Source organism: Myotis yumanensis, unplaced genomic scaffold, assembly GCF_028538775.1.
Source record: "Myotis yumanensis isolate MYYU_CA2020_CCGP unplaced genomic scaffold, mMyoYum1.0.hap1 SCAF_10, whole genome shotgun sequence".
In the NCBI taxonomy this organism is placed as follows: domain Eukaryota; kingdom Metazoa; phylum Chordata; class Mammalia; order Chiroptera; family Vespertilionidae; genus Myotis; species Myotis yumanensis.
In genome coordinates this window covers 10074434-10093997 of record NW_027223761.1, presented here as the reverse complement: position 1 = coordinate 10093997, position 19564 = coordinate 10074434, and the positions used below count along the sequence as shown (strand labels likewise).

General features: G+C 45.8%; 1 protein-coding gene across 5 annotated transcripts in view; it reads left to right on the top strand.

Moving 5' to 3' along the window:
• PAMR1 (peptidase domain containing associated with muscle regeneration 1) overlaps positions 1-19564 on the top strand; it is a 138664-nt gene that overhangs the window by 111925 nt on the left and 7175 nt on the right. For all 5 annotated transcript variants that reach the window (XM_070427790.1, XM_070427795.1, XM_070427794.1 and 2 more), the window contains 3 exons: positions 969-1186; positions 2559-2666; positions 17830-18042. In XM_070427790.1, coding sequence (XP_070283891.1) covers positions 969-1186; positions 2559-2666; positions 17830-18042 — 539 coding nt within the window. The remainder of the gene's footprint in view (positions 1-968; positions 1187-2558; positions 2667-17829; positions 18043-19564) is intronic.

The following is a 19564-nucleotide window of genomic DNA, read 5'->3' as shown; positions in this document are numbered from 1 at the left end:
AGCCATCTATTCATGCCCAGATCATAACCAAGCCTTCCTGTTCTCAGAGTCCCGGGCTGGGTTCCATGGGAGGGAAGTGAAGAACTAAAGGGCACAGGTCTAACATTCAGGGAAGTTAGACTCTAGAGCAGGGCTCATGCTTGTCACAGATCCTTTCACTGATATTCTCAGAAAACAGCCACCACCCCCGCAACAAATTAACCAGTTTTCTCACTTGTGTGGAAGATAAGTTGTTTCTCTAATGGGCTTTAAGGTCCATGAAAATGTTTAATTTCTTCCCTAGCCCAAAGTAGAGACCTGGTTTTATTGTAACTGTAGAGAAGTAGCACAGGAGAGTCTGACCGGAACAGTTCTTAGTGCCTGGAACAGAACGTGGTACATTGCAAGGGCTGGGTGGATAGTTGTTGCGTGAATAAATGTTGAAAGAACTGCTCTCTGCCTCCTGTGTCACCTCTCCTACTTCTCTCTAGGCACAGAGGAATAAGACAGATGCACCACTCTACTCTCAAGGAGCTTGCAGTCTAGTGGAGGAGTCAGGCACATGTGTGCGTGCACACACACACACATGCACACACACTCACACATCAAAGAGATAAAAATGAGAAACAAAAATTTGTATATACGTCATGAAGAAAATAAGGTATCTACCAGGGAGTCCTCTTTGAGGAAGGAACAGTTCAGTTGTCCCCGAAGGAGCCAGCATGTACAGAGATTCCCTGAATGGCGTACGCACCCCTTCACCTGGGCGTGCTCTGTGTGTGTACACACATGCACACAGTGTACGTACACACACCTGTCCACTAACAGTGTTCATCTGACTCAAGTCCTCCAGGACCAGTCCCCTATCTGACCAGGCCAGTGGCACCCAATGTCCAGAGGCCTGTGCATCATTTGGCCTCGAATTGCCCAGGGGTCTCAGGACTGCCTGGGGCCCACGTGGGTCCCGCCGTCACCTTCTCCGCCCACAGGTTTGTCATGCTGAGCCTGGAGTTTGACTACATGTGCCAGTATGACTACGTGGAGGTCCGTGACGGCGACAACAGCGATGGCCAGATCATCAAGCGTTTCTGTGGCAACGAGCGGCCAGCTCCCATCAGGAGCACGGGCTCCTCGCTCCACATCCTGTTCCATTCAGACGGCTCCAAGAATTTCGACGGCTTCCATGCCACTTTTGAAGAGATCACAGGTAAGGGCCATGGAGACACATGTAGCGTTTTGCGACTATGCTGCACGCAGACGCCTCCTTTCTGCGTACCGCTCCCCGCCCTGCTCAGCCTTATTCAGACCTGGCGTGCCGGGGTCTCAGACAAGCCCCAGCATTGAGCCGGAGGAGAGAAATGGCGAGGTATATTTCAGAAATGTTCACGGGAACCAGAACTAGGGATTGTTATCTCCCTTGCACAGCTGCTGGAGCACGGAGAGGCTGGGTCATTTGTCCAAGGTCACACAGCTATGGAGGTGGAACCAGAGATTTATACACAAGCAGTTTGGCTCTAGAGCTCCCACTAGGGGGCCTGCATGGTTAAAAACATTAGCTTTGGATCTCTGGCCGATGAAGCCAGGTGACCTTGGGCAAGTTCTTCTACTTCTCGGGGGCCGCAGTTTCCTACGCAGTGACTCAGGGAATAAAGGTAGATCCTGCGCCATTGAGGAGGCTCTGGAAGACAGAAAGATGAAGGGCCCCGCCGGGAGTCTGGTCCGTAGGGAGCACTCCACGGCTGCCCTACACCAGGCGTGCTCTGAGCCTCGCTTTCATCTGTAAAATAGGTATTAAATGGTTTAAGCTACAATGGTAAATGCCACTTACTTTACGAGTAACTAATTCTAAGCCTGACTTTGCCTGCTGCCTTGTCCGGGTGAGGAAGTAGGATTCAACAAAAGGGACCCAAGTGCTCCATCTTAAGGGATCGGCCCAGCTCTCATCGTCTGGGATTGGACTGCATTCCGAGAAGTTCTGCAGAAGGGAAGTTGGGTTAATGTCCTTTAATACTAGTAGTGTTTCCCCACCATATGTGAGCCCAGAACTCTCACCATCTCAAAGGACTACTGTTCGCAGAATGTGTCTTCGGGAGTTCTTGAGCACACGTTCCACAGTGTCCTGAAAATCACCTTCCACTTCCTTTCCCCCGGAATCCAGGATGCTGGGATTTCTTGACGAAGATGATCTAAAGCTACCCAAGGATGCCCGGCCGGTGTGGCTCAGTGGTTGAGCTGTGACCTATGAACCAGGAGGTCATGGTTTGATGTCTGGTCAAGAGCACATGCCAGGGTTGCGGGCTCGATCCCCAGTAGGGGCAATGCCAGAGGCAGCTGATCAATGACTCTCTCTCTCATCATTGATGTTTCCATCTCTCTCTCCCTCTCCCTTCTTCTCTGAAATCAATAAAAAAAAATATTTAAAAAAAATAGAGCTACCCAAGGCTGCTCTGCCCCTGGAGTCCCTCTGTGGGGGTGAAAGGTGCTCTGCTTTAGTCATGGGTGTGCCTGTTTGCAGGACCCCAGGCTTGAAGAAATGGACAGGCCACACAGTGGCACTGAAACTGCCTTTTCTCTTGCAGCATGTTCCTCGTCCCCTTGTTTCCATGACGGCACGTGCCTCGTTGACCAAACGGGATCTTACAGGTGTGCCTGCCTGGCAGGCTACACCGGGCGGCGCTGTGAAAATCGTGAGTGTGCCTCGGGAGCGGGACTGACGTGTCCCGTGGGGCCGGCGTGGAGAGGGCTTGGGGAGCTTGCCGAGTACACTGTTTCTTGGTGTCTGGGATGGTCTGTCCAAGGTGGCACATAATGTGGACAGAATCCCAGCCCCAGTGTTCGCTGGTTGTGAGAAATGGATGTAAGTCACATCTCAGAGTGAGTCCTGGCTCAAGGGAGCCATGCCTGCCCATCCCCACTGCAATCAGTGACCGGCTAAGGGCTGGCCCGGGCAAGCAGAACACGCCTCACTTCCTCTGCACGTGGGCCAGGTGGTCCCAGTTGCCTTTGAGCATCAAAGAGACGGCAGGTGCAGGCCACGGAGGTGACACAAGATTGCTTGGGGTGGGAGTGGGTGGGAAGGGCCCACAGAGAGTGCGAAGGCCTCTGAGGGCAGGGCACCCACAGTGTCTGCATCAGTCCCTCCTCACTGGCATGCACAGGTATTTTGGGTCATCCTGCAAAAGGGCCTGTTTTTACAGCATTCTATAAAGTTCATACTTTTTTCTCCATTACGTTTATCCCCTTTATAACCTTTCCCTCCCCCCTCCTCCCCTCCCCAATCACCCCACTGTCGTCCATATCCAGTTCTTTTTCTTTTTCCCCTTTGTTGCTCAATCCCTCCATACCCCCTGCCCACCCCTTTCACTCCCCCTCCCCAACGCCAACAGCCTGCTCTCTATCTATAAGTCTGTCTCTATTGTGCTCATTAGTTCAGTTTGTTCATTAGATTCCGCATATGAATGAAATCATATGGTACTTGTCTTTCTCTGACCGGCTTATTTCGCTTAGCATAATGTTCTCCAGGTCCGTCCATGCTGTCACAAAGGGTAACATTTTCTATAAAGTTCATACATTTTTTAATTGAGTTCACGAATTATCCTTGCAAACCATGCAGACGGGAGCCATGGATGGTTTCAATAGGGTGTCCTTGAGTGTGCCATTGTGTTCCGCTAAGAGCAGCGCTTGCTTCGCTTTGGCCTAGCAGAGCTAAGGGTGGCTATGCCAGATGCTTGGAAAATGGCATTTCCCTTCATGGTTCCTGCCTCGTTTCAGCCTGCTGTGTTGTGTGCAAGGCAGAGAAAAGAAAGGTTGCTTTCTCTTTGTTTCAAGACTTGGTTTATAGAGTGATTCTGGAGTCTTGACAGTGGCAAATCCTGAGAGTCAGGGCAGGGAACAAAAAAAGAGAGAAGGCTCAATTTCTTGATGAAGTAACTGCACATTATCGATAAATAAAAGGTAAGATTGGATGGAGAAAAGTAAAGTACTCTAAATATGCTACAATGTCTTTAAGAGTCTCTTATTAGGGAGGGGAAAAAATTGGTCCAAAGGTTGTGAGTAAAATATTCATGCTTAGTTTATGAGCCAGAAATGGACTTCCCAGCACTGTTATCCTTTCCTGAAAAAAACAAAACAAAACACAACCATAATGAAAAGGAATATAAAATATGTCATTATGAACTGATTCATAACTCGATTCGCAAACTGTCTCAACTCAAAACGTCAGCATAGATGGACAAGAGAGTGCTCCCTGGCCACTTTCAAAATGTTCTTCCAAACCCAGAATTCCCGTGGCCGCCGGTAGTTGTAACTGGGTGAAGGCATTGGTGGTGGATAGTTGATAAGTCATTTGCTGGCATCAATGTGGGAACCAAAAGTCTGATTGCTTTCTATAAGGCTTCAGTTTTTTGTTTCCCTTCTGGAAAATTCAGCATGAGTTCCAACTAACAAAACGAGGGAAACATCATGAAAATTGTCGGTGGCACTTCACCTTGTCATTTCGGAACAAACCTTAACCTTTTTTCCCCCCACAGCAGTCTATCATCTAAAAAAAAAAACAAAAAAAGGGAGGAAAAATCTTTATTGCTTTTCTCATGAGTGTATCAATGAACTAAAACTATCTCCTCGGAGGAAATGCTTTGAAGATTAACAAGAAACCCAAACATGCCTGGATTCCAGAAATGTATTTTTTTGAAAATAGCTTTAAAAGAACAGAAGCAAATATTAGTGAGAAATCTATCTTTTATTTACGTTGTACCAACCCTGCAACGCTGCTGCTTTAATGCTCTGTCCTCCTGAAGTCCCGGGGAAGCGTTAGATGCTCCTGGGAGCAGGAGAGGGGCCCATCCAATTCAAAAGTGGAGGCGAGGATCTCACATTCCCCGCGTCGCTCACAAGCTCTCAGACGCGATCTCACTGCAGGGCTTGGTGAGACTTGATGCGACCAGTTGATGGGTGTGGTTATTGTGTCTCATCATCGAGTCCTCTCCAAGGACCTGCCTTCCCAGGCGAGGCCCACCTGTCGCTCTTTTCCAGAGAGAATCCTGACGGATGTGCGTGCCTGTCAGTGGGAGTGGAATAGCAGTCGGTTTTCTAGTTAATTGTAGAAGAGGTACATACTTGTAACAACAATCACACAGCAGAGAGATGTGTGAAATAGAAAGAGAACATTGCTTTTCCTGACCAAGCCTGGTTCCCAGAAGTTGACAACATAATGAGTACCCTTCCAGACTTTCTTCTAGGGTGTGCAAGCCGAAGTTGTCTATATATCATCATTTTAAACCTTTGGTTCTCAACTGGGGGAGGATTTTGCTCCCCACTCCCACCCCCAGGGGACCTTCAGTTGATGTCCAGAAACATGGTTGGTTTGTCATCATTGCGGAGTTGGGGTGCATCTCATGAGTAGAGGCCAGAGGTGCTGCAAAACATCCTACAATGCACAGGGCAGAACCCCAACCGACCCCCACCCCCCGAAAAGAGTTATCTTGTCCAAATGTCAGTCGTGCCAAGATTGAGAACCCCTGTTTTAAACAAAAGCAGATTAAAGCACACATACTATTTACAACTTGTTTTCAGGGCCGGGATCATGGATATGTGTTCCCTGTCAGTCCATGTTGGTTCAAATGCCTGATTATTTTCTATAAGGTGTAGGTGTTTGGTTTTCCTCCTGGGAAATTCAGCGCGAGCTCCAACTAAGTCAATGAGGGAAACATCACGAAAATTGTCTGTGGCACTTTACCTTGCAATTTTGAAACAAGCCTTAACCATGTTTTTCACTCATTTGAAAAAACAGCTGCTCATTCCAGTGTGTGGATGTAGACACAGTCATCTCTTCATCCAGTTCCTTCAGGTGCACCTGTTCTCGTGTTTGGTTTTTTTTCCTATTGTGAAGAGAGCCACCATGACTGCCCTAGCGTATCTTTCTTGGTTCACGTGTGGAGGTAGTTTTGTAAGATAAATCTGTAGCTGTTGAGCTGTTAGTTCGAAGGATATGGAGCATTACACTTTTGAGAGCTGTCCCAAAAGTGGTCACTGAAAGGTTTAACCGATTTCAACATGAGCCGTTATGGACAGTTGTCCTGAGATAAGAACTAGCAGTTGCATTTCAGAAACTGGGCCAAGCTGGAAGTGGATTGATTTTTCTAAGGAATTCCGTGGGTCTGAAAGGCATTTCTCCCTGGGACTTCCTGGGGCAGTAGATAAAGAATAAGAAATAATCGCCCAGCCAGTGTGGCTCAGTGGTTGAGCATTGATCCATGAACCAAGAGGTCATGGTTCGATTCCCAGGCAGTACATATGCCCGGGTTGCAGGCTCGATCCCCAGTAGGGAGCATGCAGGAGGCAGACGATCGGTGTATCTCTCTCATCTATGTTTCTATCTTTTCTATCCCTCTCCCTTCCTCTCTCTCTCTAAAGTCAATAAAAAACATATTTTTATTAAAAAGAATAAGAAACAATCAGTGTTTAGTTGGTAAGAGGTCATGAGAGCCGCAGATACATTATTTAAATGCTGCTATGCTCAGACTTCCCATTAATTTGTTCCCAAGAAAGAACAGCTTTCCCCTGCTCCCAGGTGACCTTCTCTGAGAGCAATCGAAACGGGGGGAGTGGCTCCCCCATCAGCGTTGGGGCCAAGCCAGCCTCCTGCCAGCACCCTCCACGACCCCAACCTCCTTGGGCCACCATGTAAGAAACTGGGGCCCCTTTTTTCCTCTGAAGTTTCCTGTTTCTTTGTATGGAACACAAGGACAAAATAAGTTCTTAAGTAAAGGGTCGGAATCCTGTTTTGCAAAAGTGGAGAGCGGGGGATTCATCGCCTGCTCCAGTTTCCATGTCGCCTTTGTTCCTCTGGCCCAGTTGACGAGGCCGGGCCTTCCCCCTGCATCCCAATGAAGCGCGCTGAACCCGGCTGACTCTCGGGCACAAAGCTCACACTGCGGGCTCTGCCGCGCCTTGGAACACAGCACAATGGCCTCCACCAATTAAAGGAAGACGGGGAATCTGGTTGTTTCTGGGGTTTGGATCGGCAGGAGGTTTCCCACTAGCCTGTCCCCAGGGCTGGGAGGAAAGCGCCCAGGAGGAGAGCACACTTTCTGCTTCAGCTTCAAAGGGGCGACCGGTGCTTCTCATCAGAATAAGCGGTCAGGAGATCTGCAGTTTTCATGGAAACGTTACCACTGACCCCCGATGAGTCGCAGTCCCCTCTCCCATCACAGAGAAATAGTAGGCTCTAGCATAGTGGTTCTCAACCTTCCTAATGCCGCGACCCTTTAATACAGTTCCTCATGTTGTGGTGACCCCCAATTTCATTGTTACAAATTGAACATAATTATAGCATAGTGATTAATCACAAAAACAATATGTAATTATATCTGTGTTTTCCGATGGTCTTAGGCGACCCCTGTGAAAGGTCGTTCGACCCCCAAAGGGGCCGCGACCCACAGGTTGAGAACCGCTGCTCTAGGACCTCTCAGCTGAGGGGTTATAAAGTCAGTTCACTGGCTGGCTTTTGGGTCCAGAGCCCTATCTTATCCTCAGTATCTGGAACACGGGAGCACCTTGGCCCATCGTGACAGGGTGCACTCCAGGGGAAGAGCTTGGCCCAGAGGACAGAAAGACCTGGGCTTGGCTCTGAGCCTGAAGTTTATCCGTCAGGGGACCTTGAACAAGTCATTGAACTCCCAAGAGTCTCAGTTTATAACGTTCAGAACAATAATACCAAGTACTTCTCAGAACGTTGGTGGGGATGGAATGACATAAGGCACTGAGCTGATGTCAAGGAGCCATGATTCTCACTATTCCAGGCCCCTATTATGGCCACTGGCAGAGAGCAGGGGATTCTCCAGGGAAAGAGGTAGGGCAACAGCACTGGTTCCTACAAACTGGATGACTATGGCAAACTTTCCTCAGGGCTCCTTAAGGAAATTCTTCCCACAACACCCTAAGGCTCCTCTGTGAACTGCTATGAACCGCCCTTCCCACATCATTGCTAGACACGAAGCATCGCCACCGCTGTACCTGCCTGCAGACGAGAAAGTTCTGGTTTTAAAAGGGCAAGCAGACACAACCAATGCCATTGTCATAAAGGAATCCTGGATCCCAGGAGAGGACACCCACGCTGGGCACGATGGGCGGGGAGCCTTCGCAGCCAGGGCAGCCCAGCAAGGGGGCGCTTAGAAATGATCGGTGGAATCGTGTCGGGAGGAGCTGGAAACTCCAGAGCGTGTTGCCCCAGCATCCCGTTATCTGCTCGGCCTCCCTTTTTCCTCATGTGGTTTTTCAGTCGTTGCTCATGTAACATGTGGTGGGCGTATGTCGGCCCCCTGGTGGTCATAGGGGAGACCAGGACTCCAGAACATCACTTAGGTTTTTTATTAGACTTAGAGGGATAGACAGGGCAAAAAAAAAAAAATAAAAAAAATAAAAAGCATGAGCCTTGCCAAGGCCCTCGCGGCTTTGGCTTTGGCAGGCGAGCTCACTGAGGCAGAGCTTGGTGCAGGAGGCAGCTTTTACTCTGGGTCTGGACTAAGTGGTAACCCATTATTACTGGGATGGGCTGGAGGAAGAGGGAAGAGGGTGCAAAGAGTAGAAGATGAGAGCAGAACAGAGTTAACTTCTGATGGAAACAAACATCCCTGCCACCCTGGACTCCCGGTATGACTGCAGCCCCTTGACAAAGGCTGGAGAGCCCCCCACTTTTCCTTCATGGTTCCTGCCTCGTGGGGCATGTGCTCCCTGCCCCTCATTCTGATTCAGAAGAGGAAAGCTTCCTCGTAAAACACAAGGCTTCCCTGTTGGTATCCAAGCATTAAAACAACAACAGCTGTAGTTATTCTCTCTGTTCATCGTCAGGCTCTGTGCGTTATGCGGCATTGTCTTGTTTAATTGTCACAACATCCCCGTGGGTTAGGAATTGTTATCCTCCCCGCATTACACATGCATCCAGCCTAAACCTTTGAGTGTCTGTTAGGTACCGGAGGAAATAAGGCAGGGCTATGCAGCATAGATTTTTTCCTTCTATGTGGCAGAACCACAGAACAATTCCAATCTTAGCCTTTCTCAAGTGCAGAGGAGCATGTCACGTGCCGCCCAGTTGCCAACATCAACTTCCTCTAGTAAGGCCTTCGGTGATGGTGGTGATGAGAACTCCTAAGAGGGCGGTGAGAATCCGTAATCTCTTAGGATTCAGATGTGCACAGTAGCCCCAGCCTCCTCTGCAAGGCCATTCTCTTTATCCCCAAGACTAGCAGCAGAATTCCTCAATTTGGGCCATTTTCATTGTAAGGTGGACTAGGAACACTGCTGGGGGACATTTCCCCCAGTAGTTTAGTGTTATTACCCACCCCCAATACACACCCAGAGCCAACTCAGAAACCTTCTGAGGTGCGGGGGTGCCCCAAGAAGACTCTAACCAAGCAGATCCATTAGTTAGAGGACAGCAGAGTGTCTACCAGTTACAAAGGTTACCATCTCTACCAAACGAGGATGCGTCCGGGTGATTTTGAACCAAAATAAAATGAAAAATCAAAAGATTTTTCAACGTTGACTTGTCTCTTAGGCGCAGGCCATTTCGGCTGTTTAATTAACTAGGCCATCCTGACACCGGAAACGTGGTATCCGAAAGACACGGTGTACCCGGGACCATGGACAATACTGATTAAGATCAAATAGCTAATTGTGAGCCTCAGCCTCCAAATTGCTGCCGGATGAATAAAGGGCAGTGTGTGCAATCCAAGCATAATTTCACACGGATACTGTCTCTCTCACACACCCGCGGAGGGCTGGACAGCAGCAGGGGGCAGATACCATGGGCTGGAAAGCGATAAAAAGGATTCTCAATGGGGATTACATCACCAGTTGGTGTTGTTATTCCTGGTTGGGGAAGACCCTTGTGGGAGTAAAAGAGAACTGGATCTGGTCCAGAGGCACCGAACTCAAATGTAAGCTGAACAGGAAAAAATGAGGACAAGGGGGAGCCCGGCGGGTTGTCTCTGGGTGATGTTCTCGTGAAAAATCACGTTTCCATCAGGAGTCAAAGCCCCAGGGAGAAAGTTAATGCCTTTTCCAAACAGGACCGAAGTTCTGTCACAAATTGTTTCCTTGATTTTGGGTGATGAGTGAGAGTGGGTGGACACCAAGCGCAGCTAAGAATTGAGACTCACGCGCCTCAGGCTCCCAGCTAGATAATGGGGGTAATGAATTTTGTTGGCTTTGGCTCTGTTGTCTTTGCTGAAACACTCAGATACTCTTATAGCTTTCATGCAGCTCCTAAAGAGACATAATAGCCCTAGCTGGTTTAGCTCAGTGGATAGAGCGTCAGCCCATGGACTGAAGGGTTCCGGTCAAGGGCATGTACCTCGGTTGCAGGCTCCATCCCAGGGCCCAGTTGGGGCACATGCGGGAGGCAACCAATTGATGTGTTTTTCTCACATCCATGTTTCTTTCTCTAGCTCTTCCTCCCTTCCACTCTCTCTAAAAATCAATGGAAAAATATCCTCAGGTGAGGATTAACAAACATTAAAAAAAAAAAAAAAGACACAATAATACCCTGATTTCTTTTCTTTTCTCCTCCCCATCCTCCTCAGCAGGAACATTTCATTTCACCCAAGGTTCCTGCCTGCAGATTAAGATGTTTTCTTTCAGTAAATACAGCAGGCTAAGTGGTATCAACTCAGTTCTAGCTATTGTACCTGATAAAATATTTGTTGTAACTCAGGTTAACTGCTGGGGTTGGCTAATATTTCCTGAGACCCCCGCACTCCCCATTCAAATTCATTTAAGGTCCCCATGATTATCTTTACTTTATTCCTTGGTTAGGGTCCTTTGTTCTGGTGTAATTTTAGAAGCACATTTAAGGAAGGCACTAATCTCATAGGATAAATTGGTGCTAATGAAAAAAAATACATACACACACACACACACACACATACACACACACACATATAGCTACTCCCCTGAACACCTGGGGAATATGCTTATAAGTGCTTAAGTGAAGCTGGGGAGAACCTTGAGATGTCTCAAGCCTTAACTGACATCATTTCTAGGACTTAAGCTAAACATTTCTGTGTTAAAGTTGCAGAAAACATCTGTCCATGCCTTATCCTACTGGGCACAGAGGACGCACTCATTAAATGTACGGAGTAAGAAAGTCGGTGAAATCAATAAGCCACACGCTTCAGAGTCTTTCTCTATTAGAAGAACCACGGGCTGGACTTCCAAAAGACACAGCAGTGACTGGATTCTTTGGTTCCGGGGGGATTTTTATTGATCTTGTCTCCAAAGTTAAACTTACAGCTTTGAAACTGAAGCAACAGGAAAAGAGAGATATTCATGGGCATCTGGTGTATCTTGTTAACACTCAAGATTCATTCAGAAAAGGATATTTTGTGAACAAGGGTATGTGGATGGACAGTGATGTAATGGAGGGAGGGGCCTGTTTCCTTGTCACTGCTGGGATCTGACCGCTGAGTTTGGTGATCATCAGGGTGATAGGGAGGTGAGGCCACCCCTAGGTTAGGGATGAAGAGTGTGGACTTCCTTTTGCCACATTCTATATAATTGACCTGACTGGAGGGCACAGAAAAAGTGATATTCGTGTGCCCTGAAGGGCCACTTTTCCTAAAATGTCTCCACATTTTTCTGACATATTCCCTCATGTCTTCATCATCATGGCCATTTCTCCTAGATGTTCTAGACCCGATCATCTCAGCTACCCAGTATCGAGATATTATTTCATGTAAACATTTAAGGAAAGAGTTTCTCCATCTTTCGTCTTCAGTTTTTCTCAGGACAACAGTATGCGGTGGTTCCCTGTGGTACCATCTCCAATCAGATAGGAGAGCAAAAGATACAACTTGACTTGTTTTAAACCAACTTAGATCCAATCCTAAGGCCCATCATTCAGCGTCCTAAGAACTTTAGTGTCAGTCATTGTTGGGGCCTCCTCTGTGTCCCACGGTTGTACAGAGTTCCCTGGCTTTACTCAGACAGCACTAAATCAGTAGGGAGAGTCCTCCGATGGTGGATTTTAGAACTGCACCATGGAGCTTGGGAAAGCCCATTGTTTCAGAGCACCTGATCCCTCAGCTAAAACAGCTCTGCTGGGGTGGGGCTGGCCTGGAGCCCGAGACTATCTGTGGAGGTGGGGCCCTCTGATGAGATCCAGCCTCTCTAGTTGCCCTGCCAGTCAACCTCCCTGAGATCTCCCTGAGTGCTGAAAGGCATGCAGGGCTCCAGTCCCAGCCTTGCCCCATCCCATGGGGGTGCTGGGGAGTTAAAGGACACCTGGAGGATCAGGAGTTGGGCTTTTGTATTCATGTCTATCAGTCATTGGCTACAGGCAACCCTGAGGTGTGCATGGGGGGAATAGAAATGGAGGCATTTTTCAGTTCCTCACATGGGCAAGATGGTGCCCATGCCCGAGGGCAGGCCTCTGAAGGTGGCAGGTGCCGGCTCTCAGCAATAAACTCACATGTAGAAGTTGAGCTGGTAAAAAGGATGAACACGGACCTGGGTGGAGCACCCATAATGTTCACTATGAAAAGGATCACAAAGCCATTGCGTGGCCATGAAGTGGTACCACAGCAAACCACCGCATACTGGTGTCCTGAGAAAAACTGAAGACAAAGGTGGAGAAGATCTTTCCTCAAATGTTTATATGAAATAATATCCCAGAAAAAATGGACTCCCAAGTCCTGTTCTTGCTCACGAAATAGCTTGCAAGGGCTCACTAAACTTAATGTGTTTGTGTCCCTGGGGTGAGTCACAAAAGCAATGGGGCAGTGGGCTATTTATTATTCATCATGGACTATTTTTACTTAGCAACGCAGGAGCTTGATGCTCCTTCAGACCAGGGATGCAGATGTTTTAAATTCTCATTTGACTTTGTCTGGAAACACCCATCCCTCTGAGGAGAAATGAAACACAAAGCCTTGAAAAATCAAATAGAAAAGGACCATGAATCTATTTAATGGGCAGATACAAAGGTTTCTAAAAAGAGAACCTGTAGGGATAGCAGGGGTTGGCGGTAGAGTTTGTTTTGAAATCTAACCCTGGGGAGATGCTCTGATGAGATACTGATGGTCTATAACCCAACAGGAGAGAAGAGAATGGATGGAGGAAGTCTTAGAATTCTCTTCAAAGCATCCTAGGAGGATGACCAGCTTTGAAAACAAGTGAGATGGAAGAGAGAATAATGTCCCCTGGACGTTTGATACAGGATTCTAATTTTAAGGCTTTGTTGTGCAGGATTAAAAGAGATGAATGTACAGAGACCATGGTTGGTACCCAGAAGCCCTCGTCAACACACTGGACCCAGGTCTGGAAGCCCATCACGGGTAGCCATTACCAAGAGGCCAGAAAATAGAGTGGAATATTGCCTGTTACTCCAATAGGACCAATCATGGGCTTTTAGATTACTTTGTGGATTTTTCTTTAATGTGTATGAATTTGGGGCATTGGTTTTTAAAGCTGTTGGAAGCCTTGTAAATAAAGGCAAACAAGGGAAAAGGAGGCTATATGCTAGTTCAATTACTCCTTAAACCAGCCCAGACAGATAAATGGTATTATTCAGTTTTACAGATGAGAAACCCTTGTGCATTAAGTGGAAAAATGAACAAATTTCATTCTATCCATTCCATCCACCAACATATATTTATTGAGCACTTACTGTGTACTTGTTCTGGACACTGGGGAACCAAATGATTATTTGAACCTGTATTTAGCTGATCCTGGAAGCCATTCTTTTTTCACCAGCATCTGGAAACAGAACTCTTTTAAATTTGAGTTCATACAGATTTGGATTACTCTATGATAAGAGATTTGCATGGGGTGGAGAGAATACGGAAACAAAAGAAAGGTCTGGACCCAAACCATTTTCCCTGATACTTAAAACAAACAAACAACAACAACAACAACAAAAAACAAACAGAAACAACAACAAAATGAATAACAAACATTTAGGGTTACATTTTCTGACTATAAAATTTGGAAAAAAGTCTAAGGAAGCAAAACTCATTTTTAAAGTTATAAGCTAGAGATGATGAGAATAATTATATTCAAGTATGTTTTTCCAGCCTCCTTTTCTACTTTTGGCTGCTTAAATTTTTTTTCTCTTGGTTTTAGTTTTTAACGGTTTTATGTATTATGTCTGTGTGTGGCTTTCTTCATGTTTATCTGGCTTTGGGCTTTGTACCACTAAATCTGTAGGTTGAAGTCTTTCATCTGCTTTATATTTTTCAGATATTCTCTCTTTACATATTGTTTTTGTTCCATTCTTTCTCCCTTCTCCTTCTGGTATGCCAATTACATGTATTTATTAACCTTCTCAATGTGTGCCCCGTGTCCTTTACTTTTTCTGTACATACTTCACCTTTTTCTACCTTGGGCTTTATTCTGATTTTTTAAAGTTATCTTTTAGTTTATTCATACTCTTAAGCTGTATCTGATTTTCCATTAAACTCCTTCACTGAGTTTTTCATTTCTGTTGTTGTAACTTTTCAGTTCTAGATTTGTCCATTGGTTATTTTTCAAGATTTTCCATTTTCTACTGAAATTTTACCTTTTATTTTCCTGAACATATTCAGTATAATTATTTTTAAGCAATGTCAAACAACTACACTATCTGGATCCTTTGTCTGTTTCCATTGTCTGTATTTCTCTTGAATTTTAGTCATAGAGCCTTGCCTTCCAGTGGACTCCCAACTCAGAAGCATTACTCCTATCTGTCCTGGTGACATTCCATGAACAGTAACTTAAAACCAAATAATAGTTCTCCATTCTAGGATCTCATCAAGTTTAAGACCCACTGTTGATATAAGGATAGCTTTTCTGGGGGTTGGCGTAAAGAAATACGACAGGAAAAATATTCATGTGACCTCAGGTCAGACATATCATATAGTAAAAGAATATGCATCTAAGAATGACAGAAATACAGCTGAATTCCTCAGCCTTGGCAGACTTGATTGTGCATCCTGAGGCTGTTTCTCTTTAAGTCTTCTTGTAAAGCCTCCTTCTGGAGAGAAACAAAGGACCTGAATTGTCCTAAAGCTTTCTTACCTCCAAGGGCTCAAGAACTCTCCAAGGTTCCTGCTAGTTACACCCACATTAAGTGTATGAGAATTCTGCACATAGGAAATTATGGGTGGGAGCCTAGTGGACTATGGCAGTACCTACATCCAAGGAGAGAAGACCCCTACCCTCAAGCTCACTGTTGAAGGGATTTCTTATCTTCTGCTGAGACTGATGTGGCTTCAGTACAGTTCACCATCTTTCAGTATTTCAGGACTGGTCTTGGGTATCACCTAATCTTTCTTGGCCATAAGCTCTAGCAAGCAAAGCTCAAAATAGATGAAGAACTACACTTGAATTAACAAATCATCACCCTTTGATAAGCTAACTGGCCACAGATTCAAGTGCCTGCAGAGCCAGGCAGCTGGGGAGGGGTGGGGAAGTGGGTAGGGGGGCTGTGGCCACGTGAAGAATTCAGCCTCCATCTAAGCAAGAGCTACTTCTCGATGACACTTGATTGTTGCCACGTGGGGATACAGGCCCAGGGTTTCCAGACCTGAATTTAATACAGATTTTTATGAGAACTCTTTTGATTTTTATGTTGGCAACTACCCCATTTTCTAAAACTTGCAGGTATAACACACCATGCTAGTAAGATGATTGCAGTCTGTGGACTCCTGTCGGTTGCTGATGAGCTGCATGTTCAGCATTGAATGAGTCTGTACTATCAGAAGGTGACGCCATCACGGAAGCAGGGTGGAGTGCTTCCTCTGCGTTCTTCTTCCATTCCTGGAAATACAGGCACTGGCGCTTTGAGTCCATGTGTACTTTCCTTCCTTTTTTTCTAAATCCTCACTCAAGGAGTGAGGACATTTTTTTCATTGATATTTTAGAGAGAGAGTGGAGAGGGGGAGGGAGAGAGAGAAGAAAGAAAGGGAGAGAAGGGAAGGGAAGGGGAGGAGAGGGGAAAGGAGTGGAGCGGAGGGGAGGGGAGGAGAGGGGAGGGGAGAGAAGAACATCGAGGGGAGGGGAGAGGAGAGAAGAACATCAGTGTGGGAGAGACACATTGATTGGTTGCTTCCCGCATGTGTCCCAATGAGGGTGAGGGGGGTGGAGGGGATCAAACCTGCAGCCCAGGTACATGCCTTTGATCAGAGTTGAACCCACCACCCTCTGGTGCACAGGCCAGCACGCTAACCAGTGATATACACCGGCCAGGGCCACAGGTACTTTTTGAGTTCACAAAGTACACTGCACTCCCTATACCATTATAGGAACTTTTTACAGCTCACTCAGTGACTTTTTTTTTATTTTTTAACACTTCTGATTGGCTTTGGACTCACCCACCAGGGAGACTGCTCATATTATATAGGCCAGAAGCAGAGTATCATTGAGATCAGCCACTGCTTGGTCTGTCGGTAATCTTAGAGTAAACAACCTGTAATTTAGCTGATATCATCAGCCTGGCCAAATTGAACTTAGGAAATAATTAACTTTAGTTCTCAAATATTTTTAAAGTGTTATCTGAATGGAGATTCTTTTCTTGCCTGGAGGCAAGTTGCTTGAAAGGTAATTGGAACAATTATGGGAAGAAAAGAATGTCAAATGCATAATTGCATTGCATGATGGAGATTGTGTCTTAGAAGAAAGGATTAAAAAGAAACGAGGATAAACTGACAAACAAAACAGGCCCAGAGGCATGGCTGCATGGAACAGGCTGCTATATCTCAGGGGGTGGGACAACGGAAAGAGATTAACCAAAGAACTTACATACATGTAGGCATGACCAGTGGACACAGGCAATAGTATGGTGAAAGCCTCGGGTGGGCCAGGGACTTGGGGGAATGGGGCTCAGTGGGGGTGTGTGTGAAATTGGTGGCCATCTGTAATACTGTCAACAATAAAAAAAGGGGGAAGGAAAAAAAGAGACTAGGGGGGCTAATAGAGTAATTGGTACTGAAGCTCAGTAACTAAAGATTGGAGTCTTCGGGGGACTTGCTTTGTGTCCTTAGGCAAGTATTATTTAGTATTGTGTCACAATCCACTTGAGAAGAATATGTGATCTATCTGATAGAATATTTCCAGGATATATCTAATATCCTGTTCAGTGCTCAGAATAGCTGGTGATGCTTTTTCTACTTTAACTAGCTGTCTAACTGAATTAGAGAATAGAAATAACTTTGTAATGAATATTGGTAAGTGTTTAGATGCAAAGTAATATTGGGACATCAAGGGCATTTGTTGTACCCCTGAATTTATATTGTGCTCTAGTACTTTTAACTATAACTTTCAACATACTCATGTTCCTGAAGATGAAATCTAAAATCTAAGTTCAGTTCATATATGCACTCTTTATTTTTCTGTGTTTTTATCATATATTCACTCTTGTTTATGATCGGTTCTACTTTCTAGGTACAACACAAATATGAAATAATCTAGTTTAATTGCCCAAGCTTTAGAGATAATATAACAACACTGAAAAACAATAACCCTTCCATACAGATCATAAAATCTAGGTGAAATGGTTATTTTGTCCAGGCCTGCCCAGCTCCCACACTTGGAGAAAGAAATGAACATGATCATATGAGAGCCCGTCGTGGCGTCAAATTTCTTTACATAGAGAATGAAATTTTTTTTATTTAAAAATAAGTTGTTTAAAAAGGTGAAGATATGACTAATACATGCATTTTCTATTGTGCATGTTCTCTTGGTAATTCCGTTGAGTGCCATTGTTAGCAGGCTCCGTGTCACTGCCTTTTTCATTCAGTTAAACGTGAAAAGATTCGATCCTAAAATGGAAGGCTTCAGACTTTTAATAGCTCTCCTGTTCTTTCATTCTCGCTCTAGTCATTGAAGAAAGAAACTGCTCGGACCCCGGGGGTCCAGTCAATGGATACAAGAAAATAACGGGAGGCCCTGGGCTCATCAATGGGCGCCATGCAAAAGTTGGCACCGTCTTCTCCTTCTTCTGTAACAGCTCGTATGTTCTTAGTGGCAACGAGAACAGAACTTGCCAGCAGAGTGGAGCGTGGTCAGGGAAGCAGCCCATCTGCATAAAAGGTAACTTGCAAAGATTTCCGAAGTCTACAGAAAGAGAAGTGGAGTTGCTGGACTTCGGTAGCTCCCATCCATGTGTTTGAGCTGCTGGGAAAACTCCTTTCTCCCTGAGTCCTCACTGGAACCATATATTTATTAATCTTAGGTTGGAGACCATCCCTAAAAACATTTGCTTCTGTTTGGGACCGCCAAAAAGGTGAAGATGTGACCAATACATGCTCATCCTAATCACAACATCTTGATGTGATCGAGAACAGTATGTGGTTATCAGAGCAGTTTAGGAAAGATGACAGGGCTGAGTTTCAATATGCAAACCCAAGGACTGGATCAAAGCAATCGAGATGCATTTTTTATAGCTACATTTATCTCCTCTCTATGTAACATGAAGTTCGTGCAGGAAATGAAACAACAAGATGGACACACCATTGCTGCCAGCCTAGGTGGAGGGAGGTTTGAGATGTTAAAATGTTTACCAGCACCTTTAAAAGGCAGAAAACCCTTGACCATCCAAGGCAGAGCTCCAAGAACAGATGGGCAGTGCACTTTTAGAGAAGGGAATGACCCTAATGCCTGGAGCAGGGACAATTGCACGCAGTGAGGAGGCTTGGAGCCCGTCTGGGTGGCTCGGGAGGATTTGTAGAGGCGAAGAGGAGCTGGAGCGATAATCTAGTTGGAAAACAGAGGAGAAGAAAAGAAGGATAGGCAGGAGTGAAAGAATCATGTCAACTCAAAGTGAGGCAATCTGGGAGATAAATGAAAAAAGGTGGTTGGGGACCAGAAAACAAAGGAATGTTGTATAGAGGAGTTTGGCCCTTACCCCTTGGCAGTGGGGGTATGTCCTTGGCCTAGATTATCCAGATAATTGCCTCAGTCCTCCACTTTCCCTTCTGGGTATTTGTCAACAACCCTAATCATGGGAAAAAGGAATGAAAGAGGGTGGTTTGTGAAAGGAATAAATCCCTTTAGACTCAAGCCAGAAGCGACTTTCATCCCCACCAGCACAAACTCCCCAATTCTTGGTTTCATTAAGCATGGAAAAGGTGTCCCATATGCCCGTGGAGATTTTTGTCAACTCTTCTCTTACAAGTTAATACAACCCCAATTTTCTAGGTTGCTAATGAGATGAATGTTGGCTGCTTGATTGAGAAAGTGACATGGGGAGGATTTCTTTTTACTGGGGAAGAAGAAAAGACTTGAAAATTAAACTGGGCTTTGACTCGCCCTCAAAGGGTTGTTAGGAGCCTTCCTTGCAAGGAAGCGACGTGGAGGAGTCAGTTACTTAAGACGTGCCGGTCGACACTGCTATCTGCGTTTACATGAGAACCTTGTAATTCCCTTTGTTGGGCTAGATTTCAGAACCTTCGCTTTGACTTTTATGCCATTTTGACCAAGTTTGCAAATACTACTTATGTGTCCAGATAATCCTAGTCTGTTAGCCGCCATTGTTCCAAACCACACAGGTGGAGAGCTCTTCCGAAGTGTACACCTGGGCTCTTCAGCGGGGGTATCAGTTGTGTTTCTGCTA